We start from the raw sequence: 26692 nt of genomic DNA on the forward strand, positions 1-26692 counted from the left end.
CCCAGTAAGAAAGACAAGGCCGATAATTTTAACTGCGTTTATACATGAGGCTTAAAGAAAGTAATGATTGACCCGAGGTATTCAAGGTAGTTTGCCATTATACAGGGCTGATAAGTAATGGACTTTCCCAATTCTCCCCCACTTTTTCTTGCCTGCGCTTAGGCATCCCATTGGGCCAGGAAGGGTTGGGTCTGAGGAGGGGGCAACCCCAGACCTCTGGGTTTCTGACCCGGGGATGTCCCTGGAAGTAGAAGCTACAGGTCTAGTTAAGGGAAGCCCGAGGGGGTCTCCGAGGGGAGCGGAGCAGCTGCACTTTCCCAGATCTGGGGGAATGGCTCCTCCTCTAAAGTCAGACTCACTTCATCTTGGAACTCAACCCTCCTTTCCTGTCGAAGGACAGCGCCTCTCTGTTGCGCTAAGGGTTAACCAGCTTCCACGTGATTTTCCCATCACCCAGGTAACTGGGCGGCCGCTCAGGGTGGAAAACTGGGAAAAGAAAAAGCAGCGTCCCAGGTCCTTACTCCGCAGCAAGCAGAGTAGCCCCGCCGCACCCCATCCCTAAGCTCGGCAGGGAAGCACCGCGCCTTGGGTGAAGGGTGCCGGGGAGGGCCTCTGCGGGTGGGTGGTGCGGAGTGAGGTGCGGGCTCCCCCCGCAAAGAGAGCGTGGGGCGGCAAGGAGAGCGCAGGGGGGGGGGAGGTCCCCCCTCCAGGACTGTGGGTGTCGCAGGTTCGCCCGCGAACGGTGCCCGGGAGGGTTGGGGAGGTGGAAGCCAGCGGCGCTCGGGGAAGCAGGCCACACACACCTGGCGCCTCGTGGAATGAAATCCTCATTAATCATTAAGCTGAGGGCCCGCGGGGCGGGAATGGCCGGGTGGGGGCCGGGCGTGGGAGGAGGCAGGGGTAAGGGGCGCGCGGTGGGAGGAGGCACCGGCCCGGGGGGTGCCCGGCGGGCAGGAAGGCCTCCCCGGGGTGCGAGGCGGGCAGCGCCGGCCGCGAGGGTGGGTTGGCCGCGCGCTGGGGGCCCCTGGGCGGAGGCTGCGGGCCGCGGGCGTAGCAGGGGCGGGGGCAGGGGAGCGCACTGGACTGGCCCCCACCCTCCGCGCCCTCCGCGGGGTCCCGCTCCCAGAACAGTAGCCGCTTGTTGTCCCGGGGCGCGGCGGGAGGAGAGCAGAGGAGAGGAGGGGGCGCGCGGAGGGGGCCATTCCTTGGGGGCCGCCGCCTCCCCCAGCCGCTTCCTCGCGGGGCCCGGGCCGCCCTGCCCGGCTCGGGGGAGGGGCGGGGGCGCCCAGACAAAAGGAGCTTGTGCCTTTAAGGCGGGGAGCCCGGGAGCCGCGGGGAGGGGACTTCTGGATCCGGGGTAGAGGGCGGCTGCGCTGGCCGGCGGGCGGGGGCGCGGGCGGCGGCGGCGGCGGCTCTGCCGGGACGCGGGGGGCGGCGGGGCGGGGCGGGGGCCCGGGCCAGGCGCCGGCCGGGGCGGCAGGTGAGCGCGCCGGGCTCCGCGGGCTCCCCGGAGTTTTGCGGTGGCGATGGGGCCAGTCCGGGTGGAGTTCGGGGGCGTGTGGGGAGCGCGAGGCAAAGCCGCCTCCGGGTGGGTAGGTGGGTGGGGGCCCTGGGTTTCTGGGTGCGGGGCTCCGTGCATCCGCTTTCCCTCTCCGGGAGCACGCGCTGGGGGAGGGGCTCCTGCGGGTTTGGGGCGCCGGCGTGGCGGTGTCTGGGGGGCAGCCCGGGCAGGGGGAGGGATGCTCTGTGCGCGCGGGCGCCCCCTCCTCCCCGGACTTGGCAAGTCGGGAGGGCGACGGCCCGGCCTGTCCCGAGTGGGCAGGGGTCGCAGCCGCCACGCCACTCGCCACTCGGCTCTGGGGTCCGGCTGGAAACCTCTGGGGAGTGCTGGTGGGGACCTGCCTCTCTGCCTTCCAGTTGCCTCCGCTGGGCGAAGTTCCCCCTGTGAGTTGGACGGACCTGGGGCGGGGTTGGCGCGGTTGGGGTGGAGGTCCAGGTTGGACCTCCAGTTCCAGGGCCCGGGAGGCTCCCCGCAGCGGGAAAGGCCCGGAATGGAGGCCCAGGGCCCTGCACGGTGGGCGGTGCTGGCACTGAAGGGCCCTGCCTAGGCAGCGCTCTCCACTGAGAACTTTCTCAAGTCTGTAAGTTCCCGTGGAGCCTCCTTTGGCCAAGGAGGGCAGGGGCAGAGGGGCCCAGGGGATCAGATAGCCAGTTAGGAAGAGAGTGTAGAAAAAACCAGGCTTGAGCTGTCCCGGGGCTGGACCTTGGATTGCTTCCGACCCTGGGTCCCACACAGGCTGCAGAAAGAGCCAGGGAGGGACTTGAGGTCTGTCTGGGATCTGTGGGGGCCAGTGGTGCCCGGAGCAGCAGATCTGTGAGAGAGCAAAGACCCAGGGGAGAAGGAGAGTGAACGTGGGCCTAGGAGCCTGTCTCTAGAGAGGACTTAGGTGGTCTGTGGTTGACAGTGAGGGGCGTCCTGGACGAGGGGTTGGAAGACCATATAGGGAAGTTTTGTGGCATTGAACAGTGCCCTCCCCGTTCCTCGCCATACCAGCCTGGCACAGAGCGTCAGGAGTGCTGGGAGCTTGGTGAGTTCTCCAAGATGGGCTGTGCCTGGAATGGAGCCCGGGGTGGGCTGGTTGCAGTTGGTTGGACAATTACAGAGTTCTGAATCTGTCCCTCTGCAGGGCCAGCGTGTTCTTGGGAGGGTCATACATTCTCCTGGACAGTGTCTGTCCCTTCCTTTGGGGGTGTGAACCAGATGTGCTTCCAGGGGACTGGGTACATAGCCAGAAACAGGTCCTTTGGGGACAGAGGTCTAGGCCAGTGGGGGTGGGGTGGGGTGTAGGGAACAGGGCAGGGGACTGGTGAGTAGGAGATTGAAGCACAGTGTCTTGGCAGTGGAGGAGAGGGGGAGCTTGCCTGCTCTGGGGTCTGTCTTCAGCTGCTCTGGGGACTCATAGTGAGGACCCAGGGACTGACAGAACCAGGCATCTGATTGGCTGGGAGCTGCGTGTCCTCCCTTATAACTCCTGTGTTTCTTAGACACAGGCAGAGTTTTGGGTCCACAGTGGTGTAGGGTGGAGTAAAGAACTAATACTGATTGATTGCATATGATGTGACAGGCACTGTTAGATTCCTTCCTCGTGAGCTTTACTGTCCCCACTTTAAAGATGAAGAAACCGGCCCAGGCTGGCTAATCAGTTCTCCAAGGCCATGCAACTAGCAAACAATCACTTTAAGGTTTGAAACCCGGTCTCCCTCCAGAGCTCATGCTTCCAGTGAAGTGTCTGGAAGAGCCAGGCTTTGTTTGGTGACCTTTCCTAAATGCCAGCACCACCGAAAATCTTGGCTATCTGATCGGTCCCTCCAGATGGTGCTGCTGGTGATAGGAGCTGTGTAGGGTGGTGGAGAAGGGGTGCTGAGAGGCTGTGTCTGGGGGTGATACAGGGAGGGCAGTCCCAGGGTGCTTTGCCTTGGCCTCTGGAGCCCTGATTGTGGGGCTTCAGCTTCTGGTTCCTGTGGTCACCTGGAGCAGGGCCAGGGTGTGCTCCCTCTTGTCCCTTAGTGAGTGCAAATGTCAGCCTTGCTAGCTCTACAGGTTCAAGTACAAGAGGCCCCTCAGAATGCCTTGTGGATTGGAAAAGTGTGACTCTGTGGGGACACAGACACCCGTGGGTGACAGTGCTCTCGGCCTTCTCCTGAGTGTTTGATGTCCAGTTTAAGACATTTTCCTCCAGAAGACTGAGATCTGGGACTGATTGGGTTACTCATGATTTCTTGTTTTTAAAGTTGTTTTTTTTTTTATTTATGAGAAAGATAGGAGGAGAGAGAAAGAACCAGACATCACTCTGGCACATGTGCTGCCGGGGATCGAACTTGGGACCTCATGCTTGAGAGTCCAAAGCTTTACCACGGCACCACCTCCCGGACCATACTCATGATTTCTATAACTTGGGTCAGCCATAGAAAACTGCTATGGAAAAAAGAAAAAGAATTTTAAATGGGGCAGGGGAGATAGCATAATGGTTGTGCAAATAGACTCTCATGCCTGAGGTTCCCAGGTCTCAGGTTCAGTCAGTCCCCCTTCTGTCAGGTCTGTCCTGTGCCCCAGGATTTTGGTGAAGATTAGACAGGAACAGGCATGTGGAGAGACCTAGAAAAGTCTGCAGCACAGGGAAAGTGCATGAGAACATATCTGTCCATCCACCCACTCAGCACATTTTTAGACCCTGTAGATGCTATGGAAACTGAACAAAGTCATCCCAGTCCTTGCCTTTGCGAAGTTGACATTCCACTTAGAAGAGAGAGCCGATGAACAAATACAGATATACAGATGTATAGAATGACAGCTGTTGATAAGAGCTCTGGAGAAAAATAAGACATAAAGCTGGTCAGGGAGATAGAGAAGGGAGTTGCTATTTTAATAGGGTGGCCACTGATAAGGGGACATTGGATCTGTGACCTGGACGAATGCTTGCTCCAGGCAGAGGCGGCAGCAAGTGCCAAGGGCCCAGGCTGGCCTATGCCTGGTGTTGGGAAGCAGCATAAAAGCTGCCAGGGTCAGAGTGCAGAGAAAACGATGCCAAATCATGGGGTTGTCATGGGTGATCTCCTGTTGACTGCTCTGTACCCACCCTGTGTGCTGCATTTGTTTGCTTTGGATAGAGACGGAGAAATTGAGAGGGGAGGGGAAGATAGGGAGAGGAAGAAAGATGTCTGCAGCACTGCTTCAGCACTTGTGAAGCTCCCCCAGCAGGTGTGTGTGTGTGTCGGGGGAGGGACGGCTCCAGGTGCTTGACCCGGTTCCTTGTGCGTTGTAACGTGCGCTCTCCCATGGGCACCGCCAGCTAGCCCCTTATGCTGTCCATATAGCCATCCTTCCTCTCTCTCTCTTTTTTTCTTCCTTTCTCTTTCTTTCTTGTGGAACTGAGCCCCTTCCACATGAACAGTTTCTCTGGGCCCCTTTCATCCCATTCAGATAGAGACAGGGAAAGAGACAACTTCACCACCAGACTTCCTTTTGTGGCCATAGTACATGCCATATGGTGTCAGGATTTGAACCTGGGCATGTGTGTGGCAAGGCACATTTCCTACCTGGTGACCTATTGCTCCAATTCCCATGCTCACCCTTCCTTCCTTCCTTCCTTCCTTCCTTCCTTCCTTCCTTCCCTCCCTCCCTCCCTCCCTCCCTCCCTCCCTCCCTCCCTCCCTCCTTCCTTTCTTTCTTTCTTTCTTTCTTTCTTTCTTTCTTTCTTTCTTTCTTTCTTTCTTTTTCTTTCCAGGACACTCACTGTTCCGCTTTGGTTTATGGTAATGCTGGGGATTGAATCTGGGACTTTTGGTATCTTAGGCATGGTAGTCTTTTTTCCATAACCATTATGCTATCTCTCCAGTCCTCTTCTTAAAATTATTTATTGATGAGAGAAAGAGCCAGAGCATCACTTTGATGCTGGGGCTCCAACTCAGGACTCATGCTTGACCTGAGCTACCATGCTGTCTGCGAACAGATAATTATTTACTGATTTCACTGTGAGTCAGGCTCAGTACCAGAAACGGGGGCTGAAGTGCTGAGTGAAATAGATATACCTGCTACAGTTTGCAGAGTTTATTATCCCAGGGGTCGAGACACACAGGAAACAAGGGGCACTTTGGGGGTGATTGCGAGGACGTCCAGAGGGAGAGCAGGAGCACTGTGCTTCGTCTGCACTGAGCTGGGGAGCAGGGACGCCGTCCCTGACCAAGTCAAGCTGTGTCCCAAGGGAGATGCTGAATGGAATGCAGCCTGGTGCAGTGCTCAGTGTGTGAGACTGAGTGCATGGGCACATGGGGGAAGGATGTGGAAAGAGATTCTCTTTGGTACAGAGGTCACTAATTGGCAGCTCACAGACTGAACTCACTTCATAGATGTGATTTACTTGGCTCATAGTAGTGAAAAATGTCAGTTACTTGCCAACGTTAAAAAACAACCAGGAACAACAAGGGCAACAAAAGGGAATAAATAAAAAAATAAAATAAAAAACAACCAGGAGGGGGTTGGGCGGTAGCGCAGTAGGTTAAGCGCAGGTGGTGCAAAGCGCAAGGACTGGCGTAAGGATCTGGGTTCGAGCCCCCGGCTCCCCACCTGCAGGGGAGTCGCTTCACAGGTGGTGAAGCAGGTCTGCAGGTGTCTGTCTTTCTCTCCCCCTCTCTGTCTTCCCCTCCTCTCTCCATTTCTCTCTGTCCTATCCAACAATGATGACAATAATAATGACTACAACAATAAAACAAGGGCAACAAAAGAAGATAAATAAATAAGTTAATTAATTAAAGGGACCGTGTGGTGGCACACCTGGTTGAACGCACATGTTACAGTGCGCAAGGACCCAGGTTCGAGTTCCCAGTCCCCACCTGCAGGGGGAAAGCTTCACAAGTGATGAAGCAGTGTTGTAGGTGCCTCTCTGTCCCTCTCTCTCTCTATCCCACCCTTCCCTCTAGATTTCTGGCTGTTTCTATCAAATAAATAAAGATAATAAAAATAAATAAATACAATTAAAAAAGAACCAACAAGAAGTCACAGCCTTTTGGAGAAGAAGGGAATTTTTCTCTCCCCTCCTTCCCTTCCTTCCTTCTTATCCTTCCTTTCCTTCCTTCCTTCCTTCCTTCCTTCCTATCCTTCCTTCCTTCCTCCTTCCTTCCTTCCTTCCTTCCTTCCTTCCTTCCTTCTTTCCTTCTTTCCTTCCTTCCTTCCTTCTGTGGAACCAGAGCCTGGTGCCTGTGTGACTTCACCCATCACTTGTTATTTACTCAGCTATTGGCTGGAGAATAAATGGGACACCACAGCACTGAAGCGTCTTCCTCCTCCTCCATTGCCATAACTACCTCTCCCAGGTTCTTCCAGGACTAGCCTGGATCATGTGTGTGGCATGCAATGACAGATAGTTCTGGCCCCCAAAACGTGAATTTTGAAATATGCTGCTTTGGAGTCAGGTGGATCTAGATGAGAATCTTGGTTCTCACACCTGTGTGGTTGCTCGGGCAGTGACTTGACTTCCCTGCTTCTCTGCTGATTTGTTGGATGGCATCGTCTTCACGACAGCAGTATTCACGCCATTTCCTTCCTTTCCTCCCAGCAGCATGTCATGGTTTAGTGGCCTCTTGGTACCCAAAGTGGATGAGAGGAAAACGGCCTGGGGTGAACGCAATGGGCAGAAGCGTCAGCACCGGGGAACTCGGACTCATGGCTTCTGCACCCCCCGCTATATGAGCTGCCTCCAGGACTCGCAGCCACCCAGCCCCACCCCTGCAGCTTCCCCCCGGTGCCCCTGGCAGGATGAAGCCTTCGTCGGAAAGGGAGGCCCCGGCAAGGGCACGGAGCTGGGACTGCGGGCTGTGGCCCTGGGCTTTGAAGACACAGAGACGACCGTGGCAGCGGCGGCGACGGCGGCGGCGGCAGCCGGGCCACCCGAGGCAGTGCCCTGTGTGGCTCCCCGGAGTGGGGGGTCCTGCTGGCGCAGGCTGGTTCAGGTGTTCCAGTCCAAGCAGTTCCGCTCGGCCAAGCTGGAGCGCCTGTACCAACGCTACTTTTTCCAGATGAACCAGAGCAGCCTGACTCTGCTGATGGCGGTGCTGGTCCTGCTCATGGCCGTGCTGCTGGCCTTCCATGCTGCGCCCGCCCGGCCCCAGCCCGCCTACGTGGCCCTGCTGGCCTGCGCCGCCGTCCTGTTCGTGGCGCTCATGGTGGTGTGTAACCGGCACAGCTTCCGCCAGGACTCCATGTGGGTGGTGAGCTACGTGGTGCTGGGCATCCTGGCCGCCGTGCAGGTCGGGGGCGCTCTGGCAGCCAACCCCCACAGCCCCTCTGCAGGCCTGTGGTGCCCCGTGTTCTTTGTCTACATCACCTACACGCTCCTCCCCATCCGCATGCGGGCAGCTGTCTTCAGTGGCTTGGGCCTCTCCACGCTGCACTTGATCTTGGCCTGGCAGCTCAGCCGCAGTGATGCCTTCCTCTGGAAGCAGGTGGGTGTTTGGGAGTGGGCATGGGGACATCAGGCTGAGAACCAGGAGGGAAAGCCGTGGGTGACCCCTGGGCACAGGGATGTCTGGCTGTGTCTAGGAGCAGGGGCTGAGGGCTGGGAAGCTGCGTTTCAGGAGACAGCCTTTTTTGGGGTCTGAGGCAAGAGGATGCTGCTGATGGGAGAAGGGGCCCCAGGACCCAAGGCATGGGCCAGTGCTAGCTAGCGTTGCCTGTGGGGAAGCGATACAGGGCTGGAGGTGGCGGCAGAACCGAGAGGCAGTATAGATGGTGTCTGGACGTAGGCCTCTCTGACCCTAAGTTGACCCCTGACTTAGGGCCAGGTGCCATCCCTGAAAAGCAACTGTAGGTGGTGATGAGGGGGGACTGAGTTCACAAGGCGAGAGTGTTACTTCTGGACTAGGGAAGGACTGAGAGGAGAGGAGTGTGGAAGCAGTTTCGGCGGTGTGTGTGTGTGTGTGTGTGTGTGTGTGTGTGTGTGTGTGTGTGCGTGCGTGCGTGCTCGCGCTTGGGGCCCAGTCTTATCCTGCTGCCCCTCTCTCCTTCCATTGGCACTCAACTCTGCCTGGGTTCTGAGTGCCATGTAAGGTTGTCCTCAGGCAGCTGAGTGAGACCTGAAGGCTTGGTTGCAGGCAGACCCAGTCCTACCTTGCCCAGCCTTAGTTTCCCCGTCTTCTCAAACTAGGATAAAAATAGTATCTGCACCCTTGTTGCTGTTAGGGCCACACCCTCTTGATGTGGGGCAGAACCCAGCCGGGCAGCATTGCCCAGCCGGGCAGCATTCTCACCTGGCGGGGTGGGGGATGCTGGAGGGGCTGGAAGCCAGTGCAGAAACTTCTGGAAAGCCCTGTTCAGAGGCCTGGGCTTGTGAAGTCTATAGCTACCTCCTGTCCTCCCCCTGGCTGGGAAGCAGAGATGGGTGTCCTCCTCAGACGATCTTGAAGGGACTACTATAAACACAGCCCCCCCCCCCACCCAGCTAATGCACCCCCTAGTCTCTCCACTGATGCCCTGACCTAGAGAGTGCTTTCTTCCCTCTGCATTGGCTCAGGGTTCCAGGCTGACAGCCCACCTGAGTCCCACCCACAAACAGGAAGTTGCTGGGGCTCCCAGGGTGAGAAGCTGGGTGCTCTGGCATAATGCCCTTTTCCTCTCAGTCAGTGCTTTGGAACAGAATGTACCTTTTTTAAAGTAACTTTATAGTTTGTTTGTGGAGCCTATTGCCCACAGGGCACTGTCAGACCTCTTAAAGGGCCAGGGTCCTCCTGCCCTTGCCAGCTCCCCCCCTTTTTTCCTCCTGACCTTACTGCCTTGCTAGACCACCTTTCTGTGGGAGGAGCTTGGAGGTGGGCCCACCCCCCTTTTCCTTCCTGCTAGCCAGGGGGTAGGTGGGTTTCTTTTCCTTGCTCCAGGCTGGCATGGTGCCCAGAGCCACGGCAGAGCTGGGAGGTGCAGCCCCACGGAGGTCAGGACTGTGCCAGCTTCCTGCCTCCCAGGAGCCACCTGGCTACAGCCTCTCAGTGAGTCTTGGCAGCGTGTCCTCGGGGCAGGTGGCAACTGTCGCCCTGTCCTTATGCCAGGCCAGACCCCTTCTCAGAGCAGAGAAGCACCTGGCTGGATCCATGTGCTTTTGGATGGGGTGGGGGCCACAGCGTCCTTGTGCAGCCAGACTCGGCGTGCTCACACTTGCAGGAAGGAGCCTGCTGTCCCTGGCCACGCGCTGGGCCGCTCCCCCAGGGCCCTGGCCTGGCCTGGCATCCATCTTTTTTCTCACAGTCAATTGGGGGCTGTGTGCAGAGCTATTTCAGTCTCTTGTCCCCCTTCCCCTTCCCTCCACCATGACTCACATTTTCCTCTTGGGTTCCTGGGGCCAGGAAGGGAAGTTGCCTGGTTTGCCCCCCCCCTTTCCTTCTCCCCCACTGGGGGCTATTCTTAGAAACCCCTAGGGAGATAGTGTGCCTCCCTTTCACCCCTGTTCCCCTGTTGCCTGGGGTGGGGGGGGTGGACTGGGAAGGGAAGCTGGATAAGGCTAGAGGCCCAGCCGGACCCAGTGCCTGCTCCATTTCACCCGAGGACAGTGGAGTGGAGGACTGAGACCCAGTGACTTGCCCATGTTTCAGGCAGAGTCCAGAATGCCTAACTCACCCTTGGCTGGCTTGCCCTCCCTTCTCCCCTAGCCTGAGCCAGGCCCCAGCAAGATCTGGGGCGGAGCCATAAATGCCCATTTAACCCCTGCATCTCCAGACATACCATGGCCAGCTTTCTCTCGACTTACTCTTTGGTCAGTGCCATTCGAGGTGATGAAGGGCTGGCTACCTCCAGGATCTGGGTCCTCGGGTGTGGGCCCTGACTAGGCCTCGAGTACTGGGAGAGGCTGTGGAGGGTTATCGTGGAAATCAGTGCAACTGATGACTCCGGAGCCTGGACTCTGAGGCTGACCTGCAAGAGCTTGGGTGAGGGGCCAGGCTGTGGTGCACGTGGTTGAGTGCACACGTTACCATGCACAAGGACCTGAGTTCAAGCCCCTAGTCCCCACCTGTGGTGGTGGTGGGAAGAGCTTCACAGACAGAGCTGCAAGGTGTCTCTCCAGCCTCCATCTCTCTTCCTCCTCGCACTTTACCTTTGCCCTCTCAATTTCTCTCTGTCTCCATCCAAAATAGAGAGAGCGAGCGAGCGAGCTTGAGCGAGCGGAGTGAGAAGTGTCTGATGGCCCCGGACTCAAGTTCCTTACCACTTGCTCACCACAGCTGCGTGACCTCGGAGTAGTTACGTAGCTTCTCTGTGCCCAAACCCCTCAACTTTAAAATGACATATTGTGACCTATGTAGTGAGCTGTAAGAAATCCTTCAGTTGCAGGGCTAGGCAGTGGCACAGTTGAGTGCACATGCACAAGGACCCAAGTTCGAGCCCCCAGTCCCCATCTACAGGGGGAAAGCTTTGCAAGTGCGTCAGGTGTCTTTCTCTCTCTCTCTGTTTCTCCCTCCCCCTTGATTTCTCTCTGTCTCTATCCAATAAATACATAAATAAATTAAACTAAAAATACTTTAGTTGCTGTATGGAAGACGTGTAGGCCCTAGGAACATTACAAGCAACCAATTAGGTATAGGGATACTATTGATAATAGTATGATCAGCATATAGTTATGTTGGGGCAGGGAGGCGTCTTTGTGAGTTTCTTATTCTTCCTCTCTGGGCTCTAGAGAGCAGAGGCCCAGAGACCTGGCACGATTCGTGCTGTGGTACTCAGAGGAGGCTGTAGATACGGTCTTCTGGGATTTGCCCTGCAAGGAGAACCACGTGCAGAATGAGCAGCTAGCCGTTGGCTTGGGGTGTTCGTGGGGCGGGGAGTCCTGGTGCTCTGGGCTCAGTCCTGGCCGATGCTTCTACTCCCAGGGCTGTGACAAGACCTTCTCTCTAGCCATGAGTGTCCCAGGAGGGGCCAGAGTCCCATGGGGAAAGCAGGGATGTAGGGCAAGGGACAAGGGCAGCTGGGGGCCTACGGGGCACAGAGCCCACCTTCCTCCTCAGGGGAGTACATCTCAGTAGAGCCTAGTGTGTGCGTGTGCGCGTGCGCATGCGACCACTCACCAGTCTGCTTCTGCCACCCCCCCACCCTGCAGCTTGGTGCCAACATGCTGCTGTTCCTTTGCACCAACGTCATTGGCATCTGCACTCACTACCCAGCTGAGGTGTCACAGCGCCAGGCCTTTCAGGAGACCCGAGGTTACATCCAGGCCAGGCTGCACCTGCAGCACGAGAACCGGCAGCAGGTGGGGCTGTGCCCTCTGAGTGGGTGCCCCCCCCCCAGGTCACCCGCAGACTGGATCCAGTCTCAGTCACCTCTGTGGGACGAGTGTGGATGGGCACTTCAGAGGCATCGTGACACCAGGGTTCCTGTCCTGCTCCGGGGTGGAAGGGAGGAAGTGGGAGCACATTTGAAAGGGCTGGATGGGGCTGGTGTCAGAGAGAGCAGGGGGTGTGCGCCTGCTGCGGTCTTCGGTGGGGGCAGGGCACAGGTGAGAAGGGGACTCACCTCAAGAGGTCAGCAGACATGGAGGGAGTGGGAGCGGTTTCTGCGTGAGGCTGAGTGATGCACTGTTGGAACCGCTGGTCTAGGAGCGGCTGCTGCTGTCCGTGTTGCCCCAGCATGTTGCCATGGAGATGAAAGAGGACATCAACACAAAAAAAGAGGACATGATGTTCCATAAGATCTACATCCAGAAGCATGACAACGTCAGGTAGGAAGGGCGAGGAGGGGCCGGCAGGGCCGGGGAGGTCGGGGGTCTTGGAGAGCTACTGGTCCTTCCCTCTCCTGCCGTTGTCCACAGCATCCTGTTTGCAGACATCGAAGGCTTCACCAGCCTAGCGTCCCAGTGCACCGCACAGGAGCTGGTCATGACCCTGAATGAGCTCTTCGCCCGCTTTGACAAGCTGGCTGCGGTGAGGGTGCTGGACCTTGGGTGCTGGGCTGGCCAGGGTGAGACCACGGCCTTGCCGGTGGCAGCCTGTAGGGTGAGGGGCAGGTCGAGGCTGCAGCGAGCAGTGAAGACGCCATCCCTCTGATTCTTTCCCTTCAGGAAAATCACTGCCTGAGGATCAAGATTCTGGGGGACTGTTACTACTGTGTGTCGGGGCTGCCCGAGGCCCGGGCGGACCACGCCCACTGCTGTGTGGAGATGGGGGTGGACATGATTGAAGCCATCTCGTAAGCAGCCTCCCTCAGGACCCTTGTCCTTGGAGCCTCCCTCTGTATTTTTTAAAACATTTTATTTGTTTTAAATCTCTCTCTCTCTCTCTCTCTCCCTCTCTCTTTCCATCTCTGTCTCTCTCTGTCTCTCTCTCTCTGTCTCTCTCTCTCTCTCTATATATATATATATATAGTGGTCTCTCTCTCTCTCTCTATATATATATATATATATAGTGGTCCGGGAGGTGGCGCAGTGAATAAAGCTTTGGACTCTCAAGCATGAGGTCCTGGCAGCACATGTGCCAGAGTGATGTCTGGTTCTTTCTCTCTCCTCCTATCTTTCTCATAAATAAATAAAATCTTTAAAAAATTAAATATAAATATATATATATTTGTGTGTGTGTGTGTGTGTGTGTGTGTGTGTGTGTATGAGAGAGACAAAGACCAGAGCACTGCTCAGTTCCAGCTTATGGTGGTGTGAGGGATTGAACCTGGGACCTCAGAGCCTCAGGTATGAGAGTCTTTTAACAAAATTATTGTGCTCTCTCCCCAACCCTTCTCCCTCAGTCTTTTAAAATTTTTATTTAGTATATTTTTATGAGAAAGAGTAAATGCCGAGAGAGAGAGAGTCCAGAGAGAGAGAGAGAGAGAGAGACCAGAGAGAGAGAGAGTCCAGAACACTGCTCAGTTCTGGCTTTTGGTGGTGCTGGGGATTGAACCTGGGACCTCATAGCCTCAGGCTTGAAAGGCTTTTGCAGAACCATTATGCTATTTCCCCAGCCCAGTCTTTTTTTTTTTTTTTCTTGTTTTCCCCTTATATTTAATAGAACAGAGAGAAACTAAAAGGGGATGGGGGAGATAGGGAGAGAGACAGACACCTGACCTGCATCACTGCTTCATCACTAGTGAAGCATCCCTCCTGCAGGTGGGAACTGAGGGCTTGAACCTGGGTCCTTGTGTGTGTGTGTGTGTGTGTGTGTGTGTGTGTTCTGAACCACCACCTGACCCCTCTTCCCTCAGTCTTAAGGCTATTTCTCTGTCTCTTGAGATTCACTGAGGTGAGAGGACTGGCTCTTTCTCCTGCAGCTTAGACCCTAGTCAGCTGGGATGAGCTAGGGAAGCCTGGGGAGGGGCACTTGGACTGCAGAGAAAGGCAGAGCTGAAGGACAGTAGAGGCTCAGCTCTGCAGGATGCAGGTGGTGTCCTGCTGTGAACACAGTTCTCTGATGTTTGTCCTTAAAGGCCAGTGTCTGGCCAAGACTGTGTTCCTATGTCCTGTATCTGCCTCTGTCCTGGCCTGCTTGGCTCCCAAAGACAATGCAGGTCCTGGGTGCTGGGCTGGGCATGGGTAAGGCTGCGTCTAGAGCTGATCCGGGCTACCTCCCCCCAGGCTGGTGCGCGAGGTGACGGGCGTGAACGTGAACATGCGCGTGGGCATCCACAGCGGCCGTGTGCACTGCGGCGTCCTGGGCCTTCGCAAGTGGCAGTTTGACGTATGGTCTAATGATGTAACTCTGGCCAACCACATGGAGGCTGGGGGCCGGGCCGGGTGAGTTACCCCTCCACCTTGCTCCCGTGACTTTGGATGGGAGCAAGCTGGGGAGCCAAGAGCTCACCCTCCTGTGCCCCCACAGCCGCATCCACATCACCCGGGCCACGCTGCAGTACCTGAATGGGGACTACGAGGTGGAGCCGGGCCGAGGGGGTGAGCGGAATGCCTACCTCAAGGAGCAGCACATTGAGACCTTCCTCATCCTGGGAGCCAGCCAGAAACGGGTCAGGGCCTGCATGGGCCAGGACGGGTGGGGGTGGGAGGCCATAGGAGGAGCAGGCGGAGACCGTCTGTCTCTCAGCCTCTGCCCTGAGCCTGTGCCCACACTGTCTACTCAGAAAGACGAGAAGGCCATGTTGGCCAAGCTGCAGCGGACACGGGCCAACTCCATGGAAGGGCTGATGCCGCGCTGGGTGCCCGACCGAGCCTTCTCCCGGACCAAGGACTCCAAGGCATTCCGCCAGATGGTGAGGGCCCATGCCACCGGGACCTGGGGCCTCCCTCTGTGTGGCCCTCAGCAGTCTGTCCCCCTCCGTCTTCCTGCCTTCCTTGTGGCAGACAGCTCTGTATTGGATTTCTGGTATTGGGATCGGGGGTTTGAGTGAGGGGAACCTCAGTAGGGTGGGAAGGGGTCATTGAGGGGTCGGTGGTCTGCTCCTCACCTCACCCACACACTCTTTCCCATTCTCCAGGGCATTGATGATTCCAGCAAAGACAAGTAAGTCGAGATCTTGAGGGAGGAAGAATTCGAAGGTGGCACTTGCACTCTGGACGGGGCTGTGGGGAGCCCGGCTCTCCCTCGTTCCTGTCCTGTCGGAGCAGGCGCTGCACACCCCTTTCCTGTGGCTCACGCACCTGGCGATGCCTTGTCCCCTGCCCTCAGCCGGGGTGCCCAAGATGCCCTGAACCCCGAGGACGAGGTCGATGAGTTCCTGGGCCGCGCCATTGATGCCCGCAGCATCGACCAGCTGCGCAAGGACCACGTGCGCCGGTTCCTGCTCACCTTCCAGAGGGAGGATCTTGAGAAGAAGGTTTGGGGGGAGCAGGAGCAGAGCGGCAGGGGGCTGCAACGGGGGGGGGGGGGAGATACCCGTCAAACAAGCCAGCGGCAGTGGGCAGCTCCCCCTTGAGGCCTGCCTGTGCCCCGCCTCCCCCAGGGCACAGCCCGTTGCCCAGCTCTGTCTCTTTCCCCTCAGTACTCACGGAAGGTGGACCCCCGTTTCGGAGCCTACGTGGCCTGTGCGCTGTTGGTCTTCTGCTTCATCTGCTTCATCCAGCTTCTCATCTTCCCACAGTGAGAGCCTTACTCTCCCAGCTTCTCTTCCCTCCTGTCTTCCTAGAACCCCTGTCGAGGCCCACGCAGGTCCCCAGTTTCAGGGGCGTGGGTGGGCGAGGGACACCCGGGCCTCACGGGGGTAAGGTAACCTTCTCCTGGCGCTGTCTGCCCAGCTCCCCCTTGCTGCTTGGGATCTACGTCAGCATCTTCCTGCTGCTGCTAGTCACCGTGCTGACCTGTGCCGTGTACTCCTGCGGTTCTGTACGTGGGGCCTTGCGGGCCGGGCTGGGAGGGGGGAGGAGCATGTGTCCCCCTGCCCCGAGCCCAGTTGGCTCTACCCTGGGCAGACGAGGCCTCTACCCCCACCCTCCCCCCCGCAGCTGTTCCCCAGGACCCTGCAGCACCTGTCTCGCAGCATCGTCCGCTCCCGGGGCCACAGCACCGCCGTTGGCATCTTCTCAGTCCTGCTTGTGTTTGCCTCCGCCGTTGTCAGCATGGTAAAGACCCGGTGGGAGTCCTCCCCTTCTTTCTTTAAAAAGTTGAGAGGGGGTGTCGGGCAGTAGCACAGCGGGTTAAGCGCACAGAGAGGCACCAGAGTCCTGTCTCAGTGGAGGTGGGGCTGGCTAACTCCATCCTCTCTCTCTGCCCTCCCTGCCTCTTGTTACCCCACCATTAAGACTTTAGCCAGGGGGGTTGGATGGTAGCGCAGCGGGTTAAGTGCACGTAGCGCAAAGCGTAAGGACCGGCATAAGGATCCCGGTTTGAGCCCCCGACTCCCCACCTGCAGGGGAGTCGCTTCACAGGTGGTGAAGCATGTCTACAGGTGTCTGTCTATCTTTATCTCCCCCCCTCTGTCTTCCCTTCCTCTCTCCATTTCTCTGTCCTATCCAACAACGATGACATCAATAACAACAATAACCACAACAAAAGGGAAAAAAGGTGGCCTCCAGGAGCAGTGGATTTGTGGTGCAGGCACCGAGCCCCAGCAATAACCCTGGAGGCAAAAAAAAAAAAAAAAAGACTTTGGCCACTGGGGTATTAGGGACCTGGGCATGGCCTGCCCCTCCTCAGTTACCCTGTTGTAACCCCCTCCCCCACTGCTTTTACAGTTCGCCTGTGACCACACCCCCTTACGCACCTGTGCAGCCCAGATGCTGAACTTAACCCCTGCCGACATCACCGCCTGCCACCTGCAGCAGCTCAACTGCTCCTTGGGACTGGATGCCCCCCTGTGTGAGGGCACCGCACCCACCTGCAGCTTCCCCGAGGTGTCCAAGCAGTACTCAGGCAGGGCAGGGGCAGGGTCCTGATCAGAGCCAGCCACTGACCCCTCTGTGCCAGGCCTGGTAGCGGGCGTTGGGGACCCAGGATCTCACCAGAGTCCCCGGTTCTAGGAGCAGCCAGGGGCCATGTTTTGGTGGAGGATATTGGGGTTGGGGGTGTTGCAGGTGGAGGAGGGGAGCTAAAGTCAGGCGGGGGACACCAGGGCTCTGCCGGCATGGGGATGCTGGCGCCTCTGCCTTCACCCAGTGGAAGGCTCAAACCGGGATCCTTATGCCGGTCCTTACGCTTTGCGCTACGTGCACTTAACCCGCTGCGCTACCACCCAACCCCCCTGGCTAAAGTCTTAATGGTGGGGTAACAAGAGGCAGGGAGGGCAGAGAGAGAGGATGGAGTTAGCCAGCCCCACCTCCACTGAGACCTCCTCTGCCGTCACCCCAGTACTTCGTCGGGAACATGCTGCTGAGTCTCTTGGCCAGTTCTGTCTTCCTGCACATCAGCAGCATCGGGAAGCTGGCCATGGTCTTCGTGCTGGGGCTCGTCTACTTGGTGGTGTTGCTGCTGGGCCCTCCAGCCGCCGTCTTTGACAACTATGACCTGCTGCTCGGTGTCCATGGCTTGTGAGTGCATCCTCAGCCCGTAGCACTGCCAGCATCCTCCTTGACCCTGCTGGGTCACTAGATCCCAGGCCCCCGTACCCTGCTTCTTCCTTCACCTGTTGTGGAAAAAGAAACCATGGAGGAACTCTCAGCTAGTGACCTGAGGAAACCCCAGTCCTGGGAAATCCCTGTGACTTTGGGGAAGATGTTAAAAAAAAAAAAAAATCCCCACTCTTGTTTGCATCGTGCTTTCAGATTGACTGTGAGCACCTGTAGGTCACACAGCTGCTCAGTGGCAGAGACTGGGCGAGGAACCCGGGCTTCTCTCCTGCTGGAGGGCTCTGCCAGGGACAGAGCCTCTGTTAAGTGGCTTTGCCTCTGCAGAAGCCACCTAACCCTTGTGACACTGCTCATAGCGTGGTGTGGTAGGAAAGAGCCTCAGAACCCCATAGGGTTCAAACCCCTGTTCTGCTGCTCAGTAGCTGTGTGACCTCAGACCTGGTGAGTTAATCTCTCTAAGCCTGTATTTTGTCATCTGTGAAATGGCAGTGCCACCTGTGTCACAGGGTGGCTGTGAAGGCTCTGCCTAGCAGCCAGCACTTAATGGAGGCTGGCAGCACGCCAGGCCTTGCATAATGTCTCTTGCATAATGGTTGAGATCCGATCCCTCTTTTACTGATGAGGAAACTGAGCTTTAGAGAATCAGGCCAATTGTTCCGGGCCACACTGCTGCTAAGTAAAGGAAATAGGAGTGGAGTCTTCTCAACTTCGCTCAGCTCTTAATGAGTTAATAAATAAGAAGAGCCCTGACCCAAAGGCCGCTTTACCGGATGTGCTCAGAATGCACTTTCTGACTCCCTTTGCATGCCTCCATCCAGCAACCCAGGGAGAACCAATGACTTTGTGTCTCTGTCTCCCTGCCAGGGCTTCTTCCAATGAGACCATCACTGGGCCGGACTGGTGAGTGAAGACTGTGGCGACAGAGGGTGGGGCTGCCAGAAGCCGCCACCAGGCACTGAGCCTGCCTCTGCTTCTCAGCCCAGCTGCAGGGAGGGTGGCGCTCAAATACATGACCCCCGTGATTCTGCTGGTGTTTGCCTTGGCGCTGTATCTGCACGCCCAGCAGGTGGAATCAACTGCCCGCCTGGACTTCCTCTGGAAACTGCAGGTGACTGAAGGGGCCCCAGGCGGAGAGGAGCCTGGAGGACAGAGGCTGGGCCAAGCCGGAAATGCCTGCCCGGCTGTTTGCTGGCCAAGGCTCTGGATTCCCCGAGCCCATTGCAGTTCCCTCCCTCCCTCCCTGTGCCCCGCATCCGTTCCGCCTGCCTGCGCCCCTGTGCCTGTTCCTTTTTCTTCTTTCTTTCTTTTTGCCTCCAGGGTTATTGCTGGGATTCAGTGCTGGCGCTACAAATCCACTGCTCCTGAGGCCATTTTCTTTATTTTTTATTTTATTTCTTTATTTTCCCTTTTTTTTTTTTTTGCCCTTGTCTTTTTATTGTTGTAGTTATTGTTGTTGTTATTGATGCCGTTGTTGCTGGATAGGACAGAAAGAAATGGAGGGAGGAGGGCAAGACAGAGAGGGGGAGAGAAAGACAGACACCTGCAGACCTGCTTCACCGCCTGTGAAGCGACTCCCTTCAGGTGGGGAGCCGGGGGCTCGAACCCGGATCCTTAGGCCAGTCCTTGAGCTTTGCACCACGTGCGCTTAACCCGCTGTGCTACCTCCCGACCCCTGCTTGTTGTTTATTGGATAGGACAAGAGGGGAGGGAAGACAGAGAGGGAGAGAAAGGGAGACTCCTGCAGACCTGCTTCGCCACTTGTGAAGCGTCCCCCCTGCAGGTGGGAGCCAGGGGCTCAAACCGGGATCCTTGCGCAGGTCCTTAGGCTTCGTACTATGTGTGCTTAACCCAGTGCACCACCGCCCAGCCCCTCCTCTGCCCCTTCTCTAGGCTTCATCTGTCTGTCTTCTTCCCGGGGCTCCCTCTATGCCCACCCCTTGCGCGTGCCAGGCGGTGGGTGATGGGTGTGGTGTCCACAGGCAACAGGGGAGAAGGAGGAGATGGAGGAGCTCCAGGCCTACAACCGACGGCTGCTGCACAACATCCTGCCCAAGGACGTGGCCGCCCACTTCCTGGCCCGCGAGCGCCGCAACGACGAGCTCTACTACCAGTCGTGCGAGTGCGTGGCCGTCATGTTCGCCTCCATCGCCAACTTCTCCGAGTTCTACGTGGAGCTGGAGGCCAACAACGAGGGTGTGGAGTGCCTGCGGCTGCTCAACGAGATCATCGCCGACTTTGACGAGGTGCCCGTGCTGGCAGGGCAGGCCAGAGGGTGGGCCTGGGGGCCAGAGAGGTGGGTGGAACCAGATGTGAGAGCCAGGTGTGGGGTTAGGGATGGGAGGAGATTTTCCTGGACCCAGAGATGTCAGGTTAGGGGAAGAACAGATAGGGTGGAGGCAGGGCCATCAGAGACAGAAAAGGGGGTCAGCTCCAGTGGAGAAGGCGCAGAGGAGGATATGAATATGACAGAATGGGGACCAAGTGACATCCTGTAAGAAGGTACAAGTTGGGAGTCGGGCGGTAGCGCAGTGAGGTAAGTGCACGTGGTGCGAAATGCAAGCACCAGCGTGAGGATCCCGGTTCTAGCCCCTGGCTCCCCACCTACAGGGGAGTCGCTTCACAGGTGGTGAAGCAGGTCTGCAGGTGTCTGTCTTTCTCTCCCCCTCTCTGTCTTCCCCTCCTCTCTCCATTTCTTTCTGTCCTATCCAGCAACAACGGCATCAATAAGAACAACAACTACAGCAACAATAAAAAGACAACAAGGGCAACAAGAGGGAAAATAAATAAATAAATAAATAAAATAAAAATAATAATAAAAAAGAAGGTACAAGTTGGGGCTGGGTGGTGGCGCACCTGGTTGAGCGCACGTTACAATGTGCAAGGACCCAGGTTCGACTCCCTGGTCCCCACCTGCAGGGGGAAAGCTTCACGATTGGTGAAGCAGTGCTGCAGGTGTCTCTCTGTCTCTCTTCCTCTCTATCCCCCCCTTCCCTCTCGATTTCTGTCTGTTTCTATCCAATAAATAAAAATTTTTTTTTGAAAAGGTAGAAGTCGTGGTCTGGGAGATGGCACAGAGGGTAAAGCATTGGGCTGTCAAGCCGGAGGTCCTGAGTTCGATCCCCGGCAGCACATGTACCAGAGTGATGTCTGGTTCTTTCTTTTATCCTATTCATCTCATCAGTAAATAGAAATCACATCAACAACAAAAATGGGAAACATGGTCTCCAGGAGCAGTGGATTCATAGTGCAGGCACCGAGCCCCAGCGATAACCCTGGAGGCAAAAAAAAAAAAAAATCTAAAGAAGGTACCATGTCATGATCCAGGAGATGGTGCAGTGGATAAAGCATTGGACTCTCAAGCATGAGGTCCTGAGTTCAGTCCCTGGCAGCACATGTACCAGAGTGATGTCTAGTTCTCTCTCTCTCTCTCTCCTATCATTTCTCATGAATTAATAAAATCTTAAAGAAAAAAAAAAGGTACCTGTCTACAGCCAGAGCCTCACAAGGCCATGGAAACAAGGCAGTCTCAGAATTGTCCTGAGCATTTGGCTCAGAAACAGGCTCTTCATGGAGGAAAGTCGCTTCCTTACTCTGTTTCTCAGAAAGACTCGGTTTCTCAAAAAGATGAGGGTAGAACAATTGATTGATGCTTAACGGTCCTGAAGTTCTGGGTTGGGGGTGGGGCTCAGCTATTGATGTTGACCTGAGGCCACATGCCTCAGTCCAGCAGCAACTAGAAAGCCAGGCTGGGGGCTGACCAGCTCCCTTAAGCAGAGGGGCAGTGGAGATGGGGCAGGAAGTGGGGAGTTGGGAGCAGCTAGGACTTGCAGGGAATGAGCCCTAGGGCAGGGCTGGGTCTGGCCTCTGCCTTGACAGCCAGATTCTCTGCCGTCCACTGCCCAGATTATCAGCGAGGAGCGCTTCCGGCAGCTGGAGAAGATCAAGACCATTGGCAGCACCTACATGGCCGCCTCTGGGTTGAACGCCAGCACTTACGACCAGGTGGGCCGCTCCCACATCACGGCCCTCGCCGACTACGCCATGCGGCTCATGGAGCAGATGAAGTACATCAACGAGCACTCCTTCAACAACTTCCAGATGAAGATCGGTGAGAGGCACTGGTTGGCTGGCACGTCTCCCAGGCTGTTTCTGAGGGAAGCCAGGGAGCAGGCTTGGGATCTGGGCTTCCCTGCCAGTGGGCTTCTGTGTGCTTTGTCTCTCACTTCTAGTGGACATGCCTGGAGGGCTTGTTTGTACCAGGCACTTTAAAAGATCGTTTATTATTTGATAGGGCAGAGAGAAATTGAGAAGGGAGCAGGAGGTAGTCATCTGCAGCTCTGCTTCACCACTAACGAAGCTTCCCCCCTGCAGGTGGGGAGCTGGGGCTTGAACCTGCATCCCTGTGCACTAGGATGTGTGTGCTTAACCAGGTGCACTACCACGTGCCCCCCCACCCCGCAGGCACTGTCCTAGACAGTGTTAAAAACATCATCTCCACATTAATATGCCTTTTTGTAGACAGACTGACTTTCAGAAAGAAAAGCAAATAATGGCCAGAGTTATACAGCTTAGTAAATGGCTCAACTGGGATTCCAAATCTGTCTTGTCAAAACTCCAGTTTCTGAGGGAGTCGGGCTGTAGCGCAGCGGGTTAAGCGCAGGTGGCGCAAAGCACAAGGACCGACATAAGGATCCCGGTTTGAACCCCGGCTCCCCACCTGCAGGGGAGTCGCTTCACAGGCGGTGAAGCAGGTCTGCAGGTGTCTATCTTTCTCTCCTCTTCTCTGTCTTCCCCTCCTCTCTCCATTTCTCTCTGTCCTATCCAACAACGACAACAACAATAATAACTACAACAATAAAACAACAAGGGCAACAAAAGGGAATAAATAAATAAAATAAATATTTAAAAAAAAAAAAACTCCAGTTTCTGGGAGTAGCGCAGTGGGTTAAGCGCAGGTGGTGCAAAGCGCATGGACTGGCGGAAGGATCCCGGTTCGAGCCCCCGGCTCCCTACCTGCAGGGGAGTCGCTTCACAGGCGGTGAAGCAGGTCTGCAGGTGTCTGTCTTTCTCTCCCCCTCTCTGTCTTGCCCTCCTCTCTCCATTTCTCTCTGTCCTATCCAACAATGACGACAACAATAACAATAATAACTACAACAATAAAACAAGGGCAACAAAAGGGAATAAATTTTTTTAAAAATTTTAAAAAGACCTTTAAACTCCAGTTTCTGTGCGTTTTCCTGGGGTCAGTCTCACCAGAACCATGTTTGGAGGGACTGATGGACAGAAGTGAGTAACAAACGGCAGTGGTCCTGGAGTCATCCTGGCGGCCTCCAGGCCCAGTACTACCTTTTTCTTTCCCCAGTTCCAACAGCACTTTCTCGATGCGACGCTGATTATAGGGTTTCTGTTGTCAGACAGGCACATTTCTACATTTCCCCAAAGACACTGGCCTTGTAAACAGATCATCTGACTTCCCGAAGCTTCCATTACCTTATCTGTTAAACTGGGATAACAGTTTATATATATATATTCGTCTCCAGGGTTATTGCTGGGGCTTGGTGCCTGCGCTATGAATCCATGGCTCCTGGAGGCCATTTTTCCCATTTTGTTGCCCTTGTTGTTGTCATTATTACTGTTGTTACTGCTGCTGCTGTTGTTGGATAGGACAGAGCGGAATGGAGGGGGAGAGAAAGACAGACACCTGCAGACCTGCTTCACTGCTTGTGAAGCGACTCCCCTGCAGGTGGGGATCCGGGGGCTCGAACTGGGATCCTTCTGCCGGTCCTTGTGCTTTGCCCCATGTGTGCTACCGCCCAACCCCCATCTTGATTTTTTTTAACTTTTTAAAATCTTTATTTATTTGATAAGAGACAGCCAGAAATTGAGAGGAAGGGGGAGATAGAGACAGACAGACACCCGCAGCACGGCTTCACCACTTGTGAAGATTGCCCCCTGCAGGTGGGGACCAGGGGCTCGAACCTGGGACCTTGCACACTATAACGTGTGCTCAACCAGGTGCGACAGGACCCAGCCCCCTATCTTGATTACTTTTTTAAATTAATCAGTTTTGATGTTTTCAGGTAAATGGTAGTTTCTGTGACAGTTGTCACGACAGTGCCTCTCTCTAGGAGTGTTGAGGAGAGGCAGCCATGTGAGTGTGTAGAGCGTGTTGCTGGGCTGAGCTCCCGGTCAGCTTTTACCACAGAGAACTCATCTCCACTCAGGGGAGCTCCTCAGCTGCCACGCCCAGACTTCCGTGACTAACTGCTTGCTGGTCGGGGAACCGTTCCACTCTGGCGTGCGGTTGTCAGGCACTGGGCCCGTGACCCTGTGCACATGTGGTTTTCAGCCCTCTCCCTACCCAGACCACCTCCCCAGCTATAGGTGTTTTTTTAAAGAACTAAGAGACTTGTCTCTTTTCTCCTTTCTCCTCTGTGTGCAAGGAGGTGGGGTGACTCCTGAGCCGCTCCCCAAACCTCCAGAGTCTCAAGTCCCAGCTGTTTTCCTCACACAGGGCTGAACATGGGCCCCGTCGTGGCAGGTGTCATTGGGGCGCGGAAGCCGCAGTATGACATCTGGGGGAACACGGTGAATGTCTCGAGCCGTATGGACAGCACAGGGGTTCCCGACCGAATCCAGGTGAGCACAGGCCTGGAGGGTGGAGGCTGTGAATACCTTCTGTAGCCACCCAGAGCAGGCTAAGGCGGCCGTGTTCTGTGGTTGGTGGGTGAGGGCTGGGGGGAGCTCGCACGACTGGAGACTCCCTGTGCCCCTGCAGACACAGCAGGAAGGACCCCAGGCTAAGTGGGCTCTCCTTCCGCCCCCCCAGGTGACCACGGACCTGTACCAGGTTCTAGCTGCCAAGGGCTACCAGCTGGAGTGTCGAGGGGTGGTCAAGGTGAAGGGCAAGGGGGAGATGACCACCTACTTCCTCAATGGCGGCCCGAGCAGTTAGCAGGGCCCCGCTGTCACTTCAGCTGAAGGGACCAAGGTGGGCGCCGCGTGGACCCTGTGCTCACAGAGCGGAGCTGTGACGGGCACTGAGCCTCCACACTCTGCCGGCCACGAGAGGGAACACCTAGCAGGCTGTGCTCGGACCATGCATCCTGCTGCCAGGCTGTCGGACCAGAGGATACCAAGAGGATTGTCAGTGACTCTGATGTTTAAGTGGGGTGGGGCTTCTCCCTCTCATTCTTCCTGCTCCTGGGAGCAGGGGAGGGGGCAGTCTCCTGCCAGAAATTTGGGGGGAAAACACACCACACACACACACAACAGAAACCGGCAGCTTGCCTTGCCTCCCCTGGCCCCGCCTGTCTGGGCAGCAGACTCAGGGCTGGGCCCTTCTTTTCCCTCTTTCCTGGGGATGTTTTGTACGAAGACTGGGGCAGACATGAGCGGTGCCTATTTCCATGCTTGCCTTTGCTATGCCTGCGTACCCAGCAGCGGGACAGGGGCCACTCTCACCCGCAGCCTGGTCTCCCTCCTGGGCCCAGGGCAGAGGAGGGGCAGCTCTGGGGACCCCATTCTGTCCATATTTCAGGGGGAATGTTTCCATTTGCCAAATCCTGCTCCTATGATCTGTCCCCAAAGGGGAACAAAGGGACTTCTGAGGATCCTGTGTTAGCCCCAGTTCCCGCACAGCTCTGGGGAAAGCAGTGTTCAGCCTCACTGGTACTGTGAAAATGTCTCCCCCCCCAGAAAGCAAGCTCGTTGGGGGGGGGGGCACATCAGAGGGTCAGGAGTTTGCCTGTGGGTGCCAGAGAGCAGACAGGCTAGGGAGTGGGTGGCGGCAGCCTCTCCACAGTTCCCCGCACACTCTTGCGGCCAGGGCCACGGAGCATCCCGCACCCACCTGTTGCCAAACAGAAAAGGCTCAGGGTCAGGGTGTGGAGGAAGACAGCCCTGCTCCCAGACCTGGCCTCTGGCCCCAGGGAGGGCCGGTGTCAGCACGTGCATGTCAGTCTCTGCGGCCGTTTTCCAGGTCTGAGTGTATCCTCAGCTCTCCACTCTGGCTCTCCTGTGGGCCTCTGTCTTCTGGGACTAGGACGGGCTTTCCCATTCCCAGGGGTGGGGAGGTGCCCAGGTCGCACAGGAGTGGGATGGAGTGGCAGCAAGAGGGCAGCTGTCCTGGGAAAGGTCCTTTTGTGCCAAATCCTTAAGTGCCATTTGGGGGCCACACGTGCAGCATGGCTGCCTTCCTGCCTGGAGCAGGGACCTAAGCGCTTGTCTGAGCCCCAGAGCTGCACACACTTGAACTTTCTGGGTCTGGCGGGCGGAGGCTGTGGGACTTCTGGCGCCCCAGCTCGTGTGTGGAACACGGTATGTATGTGTTGGGGCTGGGGTGGCACGGGGTTCCTCTGAGGACGCAGAGGCTTGGTACTAGGGGTGGGCTGGGGAACCGGAAACTTGGCCTCCCCCAGCCTTTTGCTTGAATCTAGTCCCTTCCTGGCTCTCCAGTCCCTGTGCAGCCGGCAAGGGCTGGCAGGAGGGGTAGGAGGTTAAACTCAAGATTGCCTTTCTGGCCTTGCCTCCTTCCACACCTTTTTCCTGCAACCTCCTTTCGTCAGCCTGAATTCGCTGGTGCCTTGGTTTCTCTCTGTACCTATTTAAGCCAGAGGTATTAGCCTGAAGTTTGCTTGAAGGTCACTTTGGAGGTGGGCAGAGAAGCAGAGGGGAGAGGGTCCCAGTGTTTCTGGGCTTGGAGAGCAGGAGGGGCGGGTGGCAGTCTTGCCTAGCCTCAAGCCCAGACCGGCCCCCCTGCAAAGGCCTGGCTTCTGACGCACCCTGCCTGCCCTTGGGGGCTCTTCATGCATCAACCAAATGGGCATCAGACACTTTATTAGCCAAGGCAGGGGGAGAGGGAAGTCTAGTCAGTCCCCAGCCATGGGACCCGGGTGGGAAGGGGTCACTTGTAGCACTGGAGTAGATGCAAGCAGACTAGAACAGGAAGCCCTCAGCCTCTGCTCTTGCCAGGTGGGAGGGACCCGTGTCCGCCCTGCTCCCTATACCACAGTGCCAGCCATGCCCTTCCCTGGGCTACCATCACCCTCTTCCTCACCATTTTGTGGGGGAGTTGGTGGGAGGCCCACGGACTTTGGTTTTATAATGTAACCACTGTGGGGGGGAGGAGGAAGGGCAGTGAAAGTTCATGTATTTCAGTGAAATATTTAATATATTTAAATATCAATAAAATCAAACTCTTTGTAAAATTCCCGGTTCCTGTG

The 26692-nt window shown here is 56.4% G+C and overlaps 1 protein-coding gene across 7 annotated transcripts; it reads left to right on the forward strand.

The window, feature by feature from the left end:
- The first annotated feature begins 1369 nt into the window (after positions 1-1369).
- Positions 1370-26680, forward strand: ADCY6 (adenylate cyclase 6). 7 transcript variants are annotated; one of them, XM_016190568.2, is made up of 23 exons: positions 1610-1944; positions 2555-2588; positions 7113-7998; positions 11634-11783; positions 12130-12251; positions 12342-12453; positions 12591-12718; positions 14091-14249; positions 14335-14476; positions 14591-14719; positions 14945-14970; positions 15136-15283; positions 15449-15546; positions 15702-15789; positions 15909-16025; positions 16638-16796; positions 17251-17429; positions 18333-18368; positions 18447-18576; positions 19448-19711; positions 21372-21576; positions 23983-24107; positions 24298-26680. In XM_016190568.2, exons 1-23 carry the CDS (start codon positions 1740-1742, stop codon positions 24421-24423), a joined length of 3768 nt encoding a protein of 1255 aa, XP_016046054.2. In that variant the 5' UTR covers positions 1610-1739; the 3' UTR covers positions 24424-26680. The 7 variants fall into 7 exon arrangements, with proteins under 7 accessions (XP_060051430.1, XP_060051429.1, XP_060051428.1 ...); XM_007528527.3 differs by having other exon boundaries at positions 7116-7998; XM_060195447.1 differs by lacking the exons at positions 1610-1944; positions 2555-2588 and adding an exon at positions 1370-1480.
- Positions 26681-26692: the final 12 nt, after the last annotated feature.

The sequence above is a fragment of the Erinaceus europaeus genome, chromosome 7 (assembly GCF_950295315.1).
Source record: "Erinaceus europaeus chromosome 7, mEriEur2.1, whole genome shotgun sequence".
Classification (NCBI taxonomy): Eukaryota; Metazoa; Chordata; class Mammalia; order Eulipotyphla; family Erinaceidae; genus Erinaceus; species Erinaceus europaeus.

Bases quoted from the DNA above. Each gene is read 5' to 3' on its own strand.
- ADCY6 (XM_016190568.2), top strand. From the start codon at position 1,740: ATGCTCTGTGCGCGCGGGCGCCCCCTCCTCCCCGGACTTGGCAAGTCG. The intron at 12,719-14,090 runs GTAAGCAGCCTC...ACCTCCCCCCAG, and splicing joins GACATGATTGAAGCCATCTC to GCTGGTGCGCGAGGTGACGG. The intron at 16,797-17,250 runs GTGTCCAAGCAG...CCGTCACCCCAG, and splicing joins CCACCTGCAGCTTCCCCGAG to TACTTCGTCGGGAACATGCT.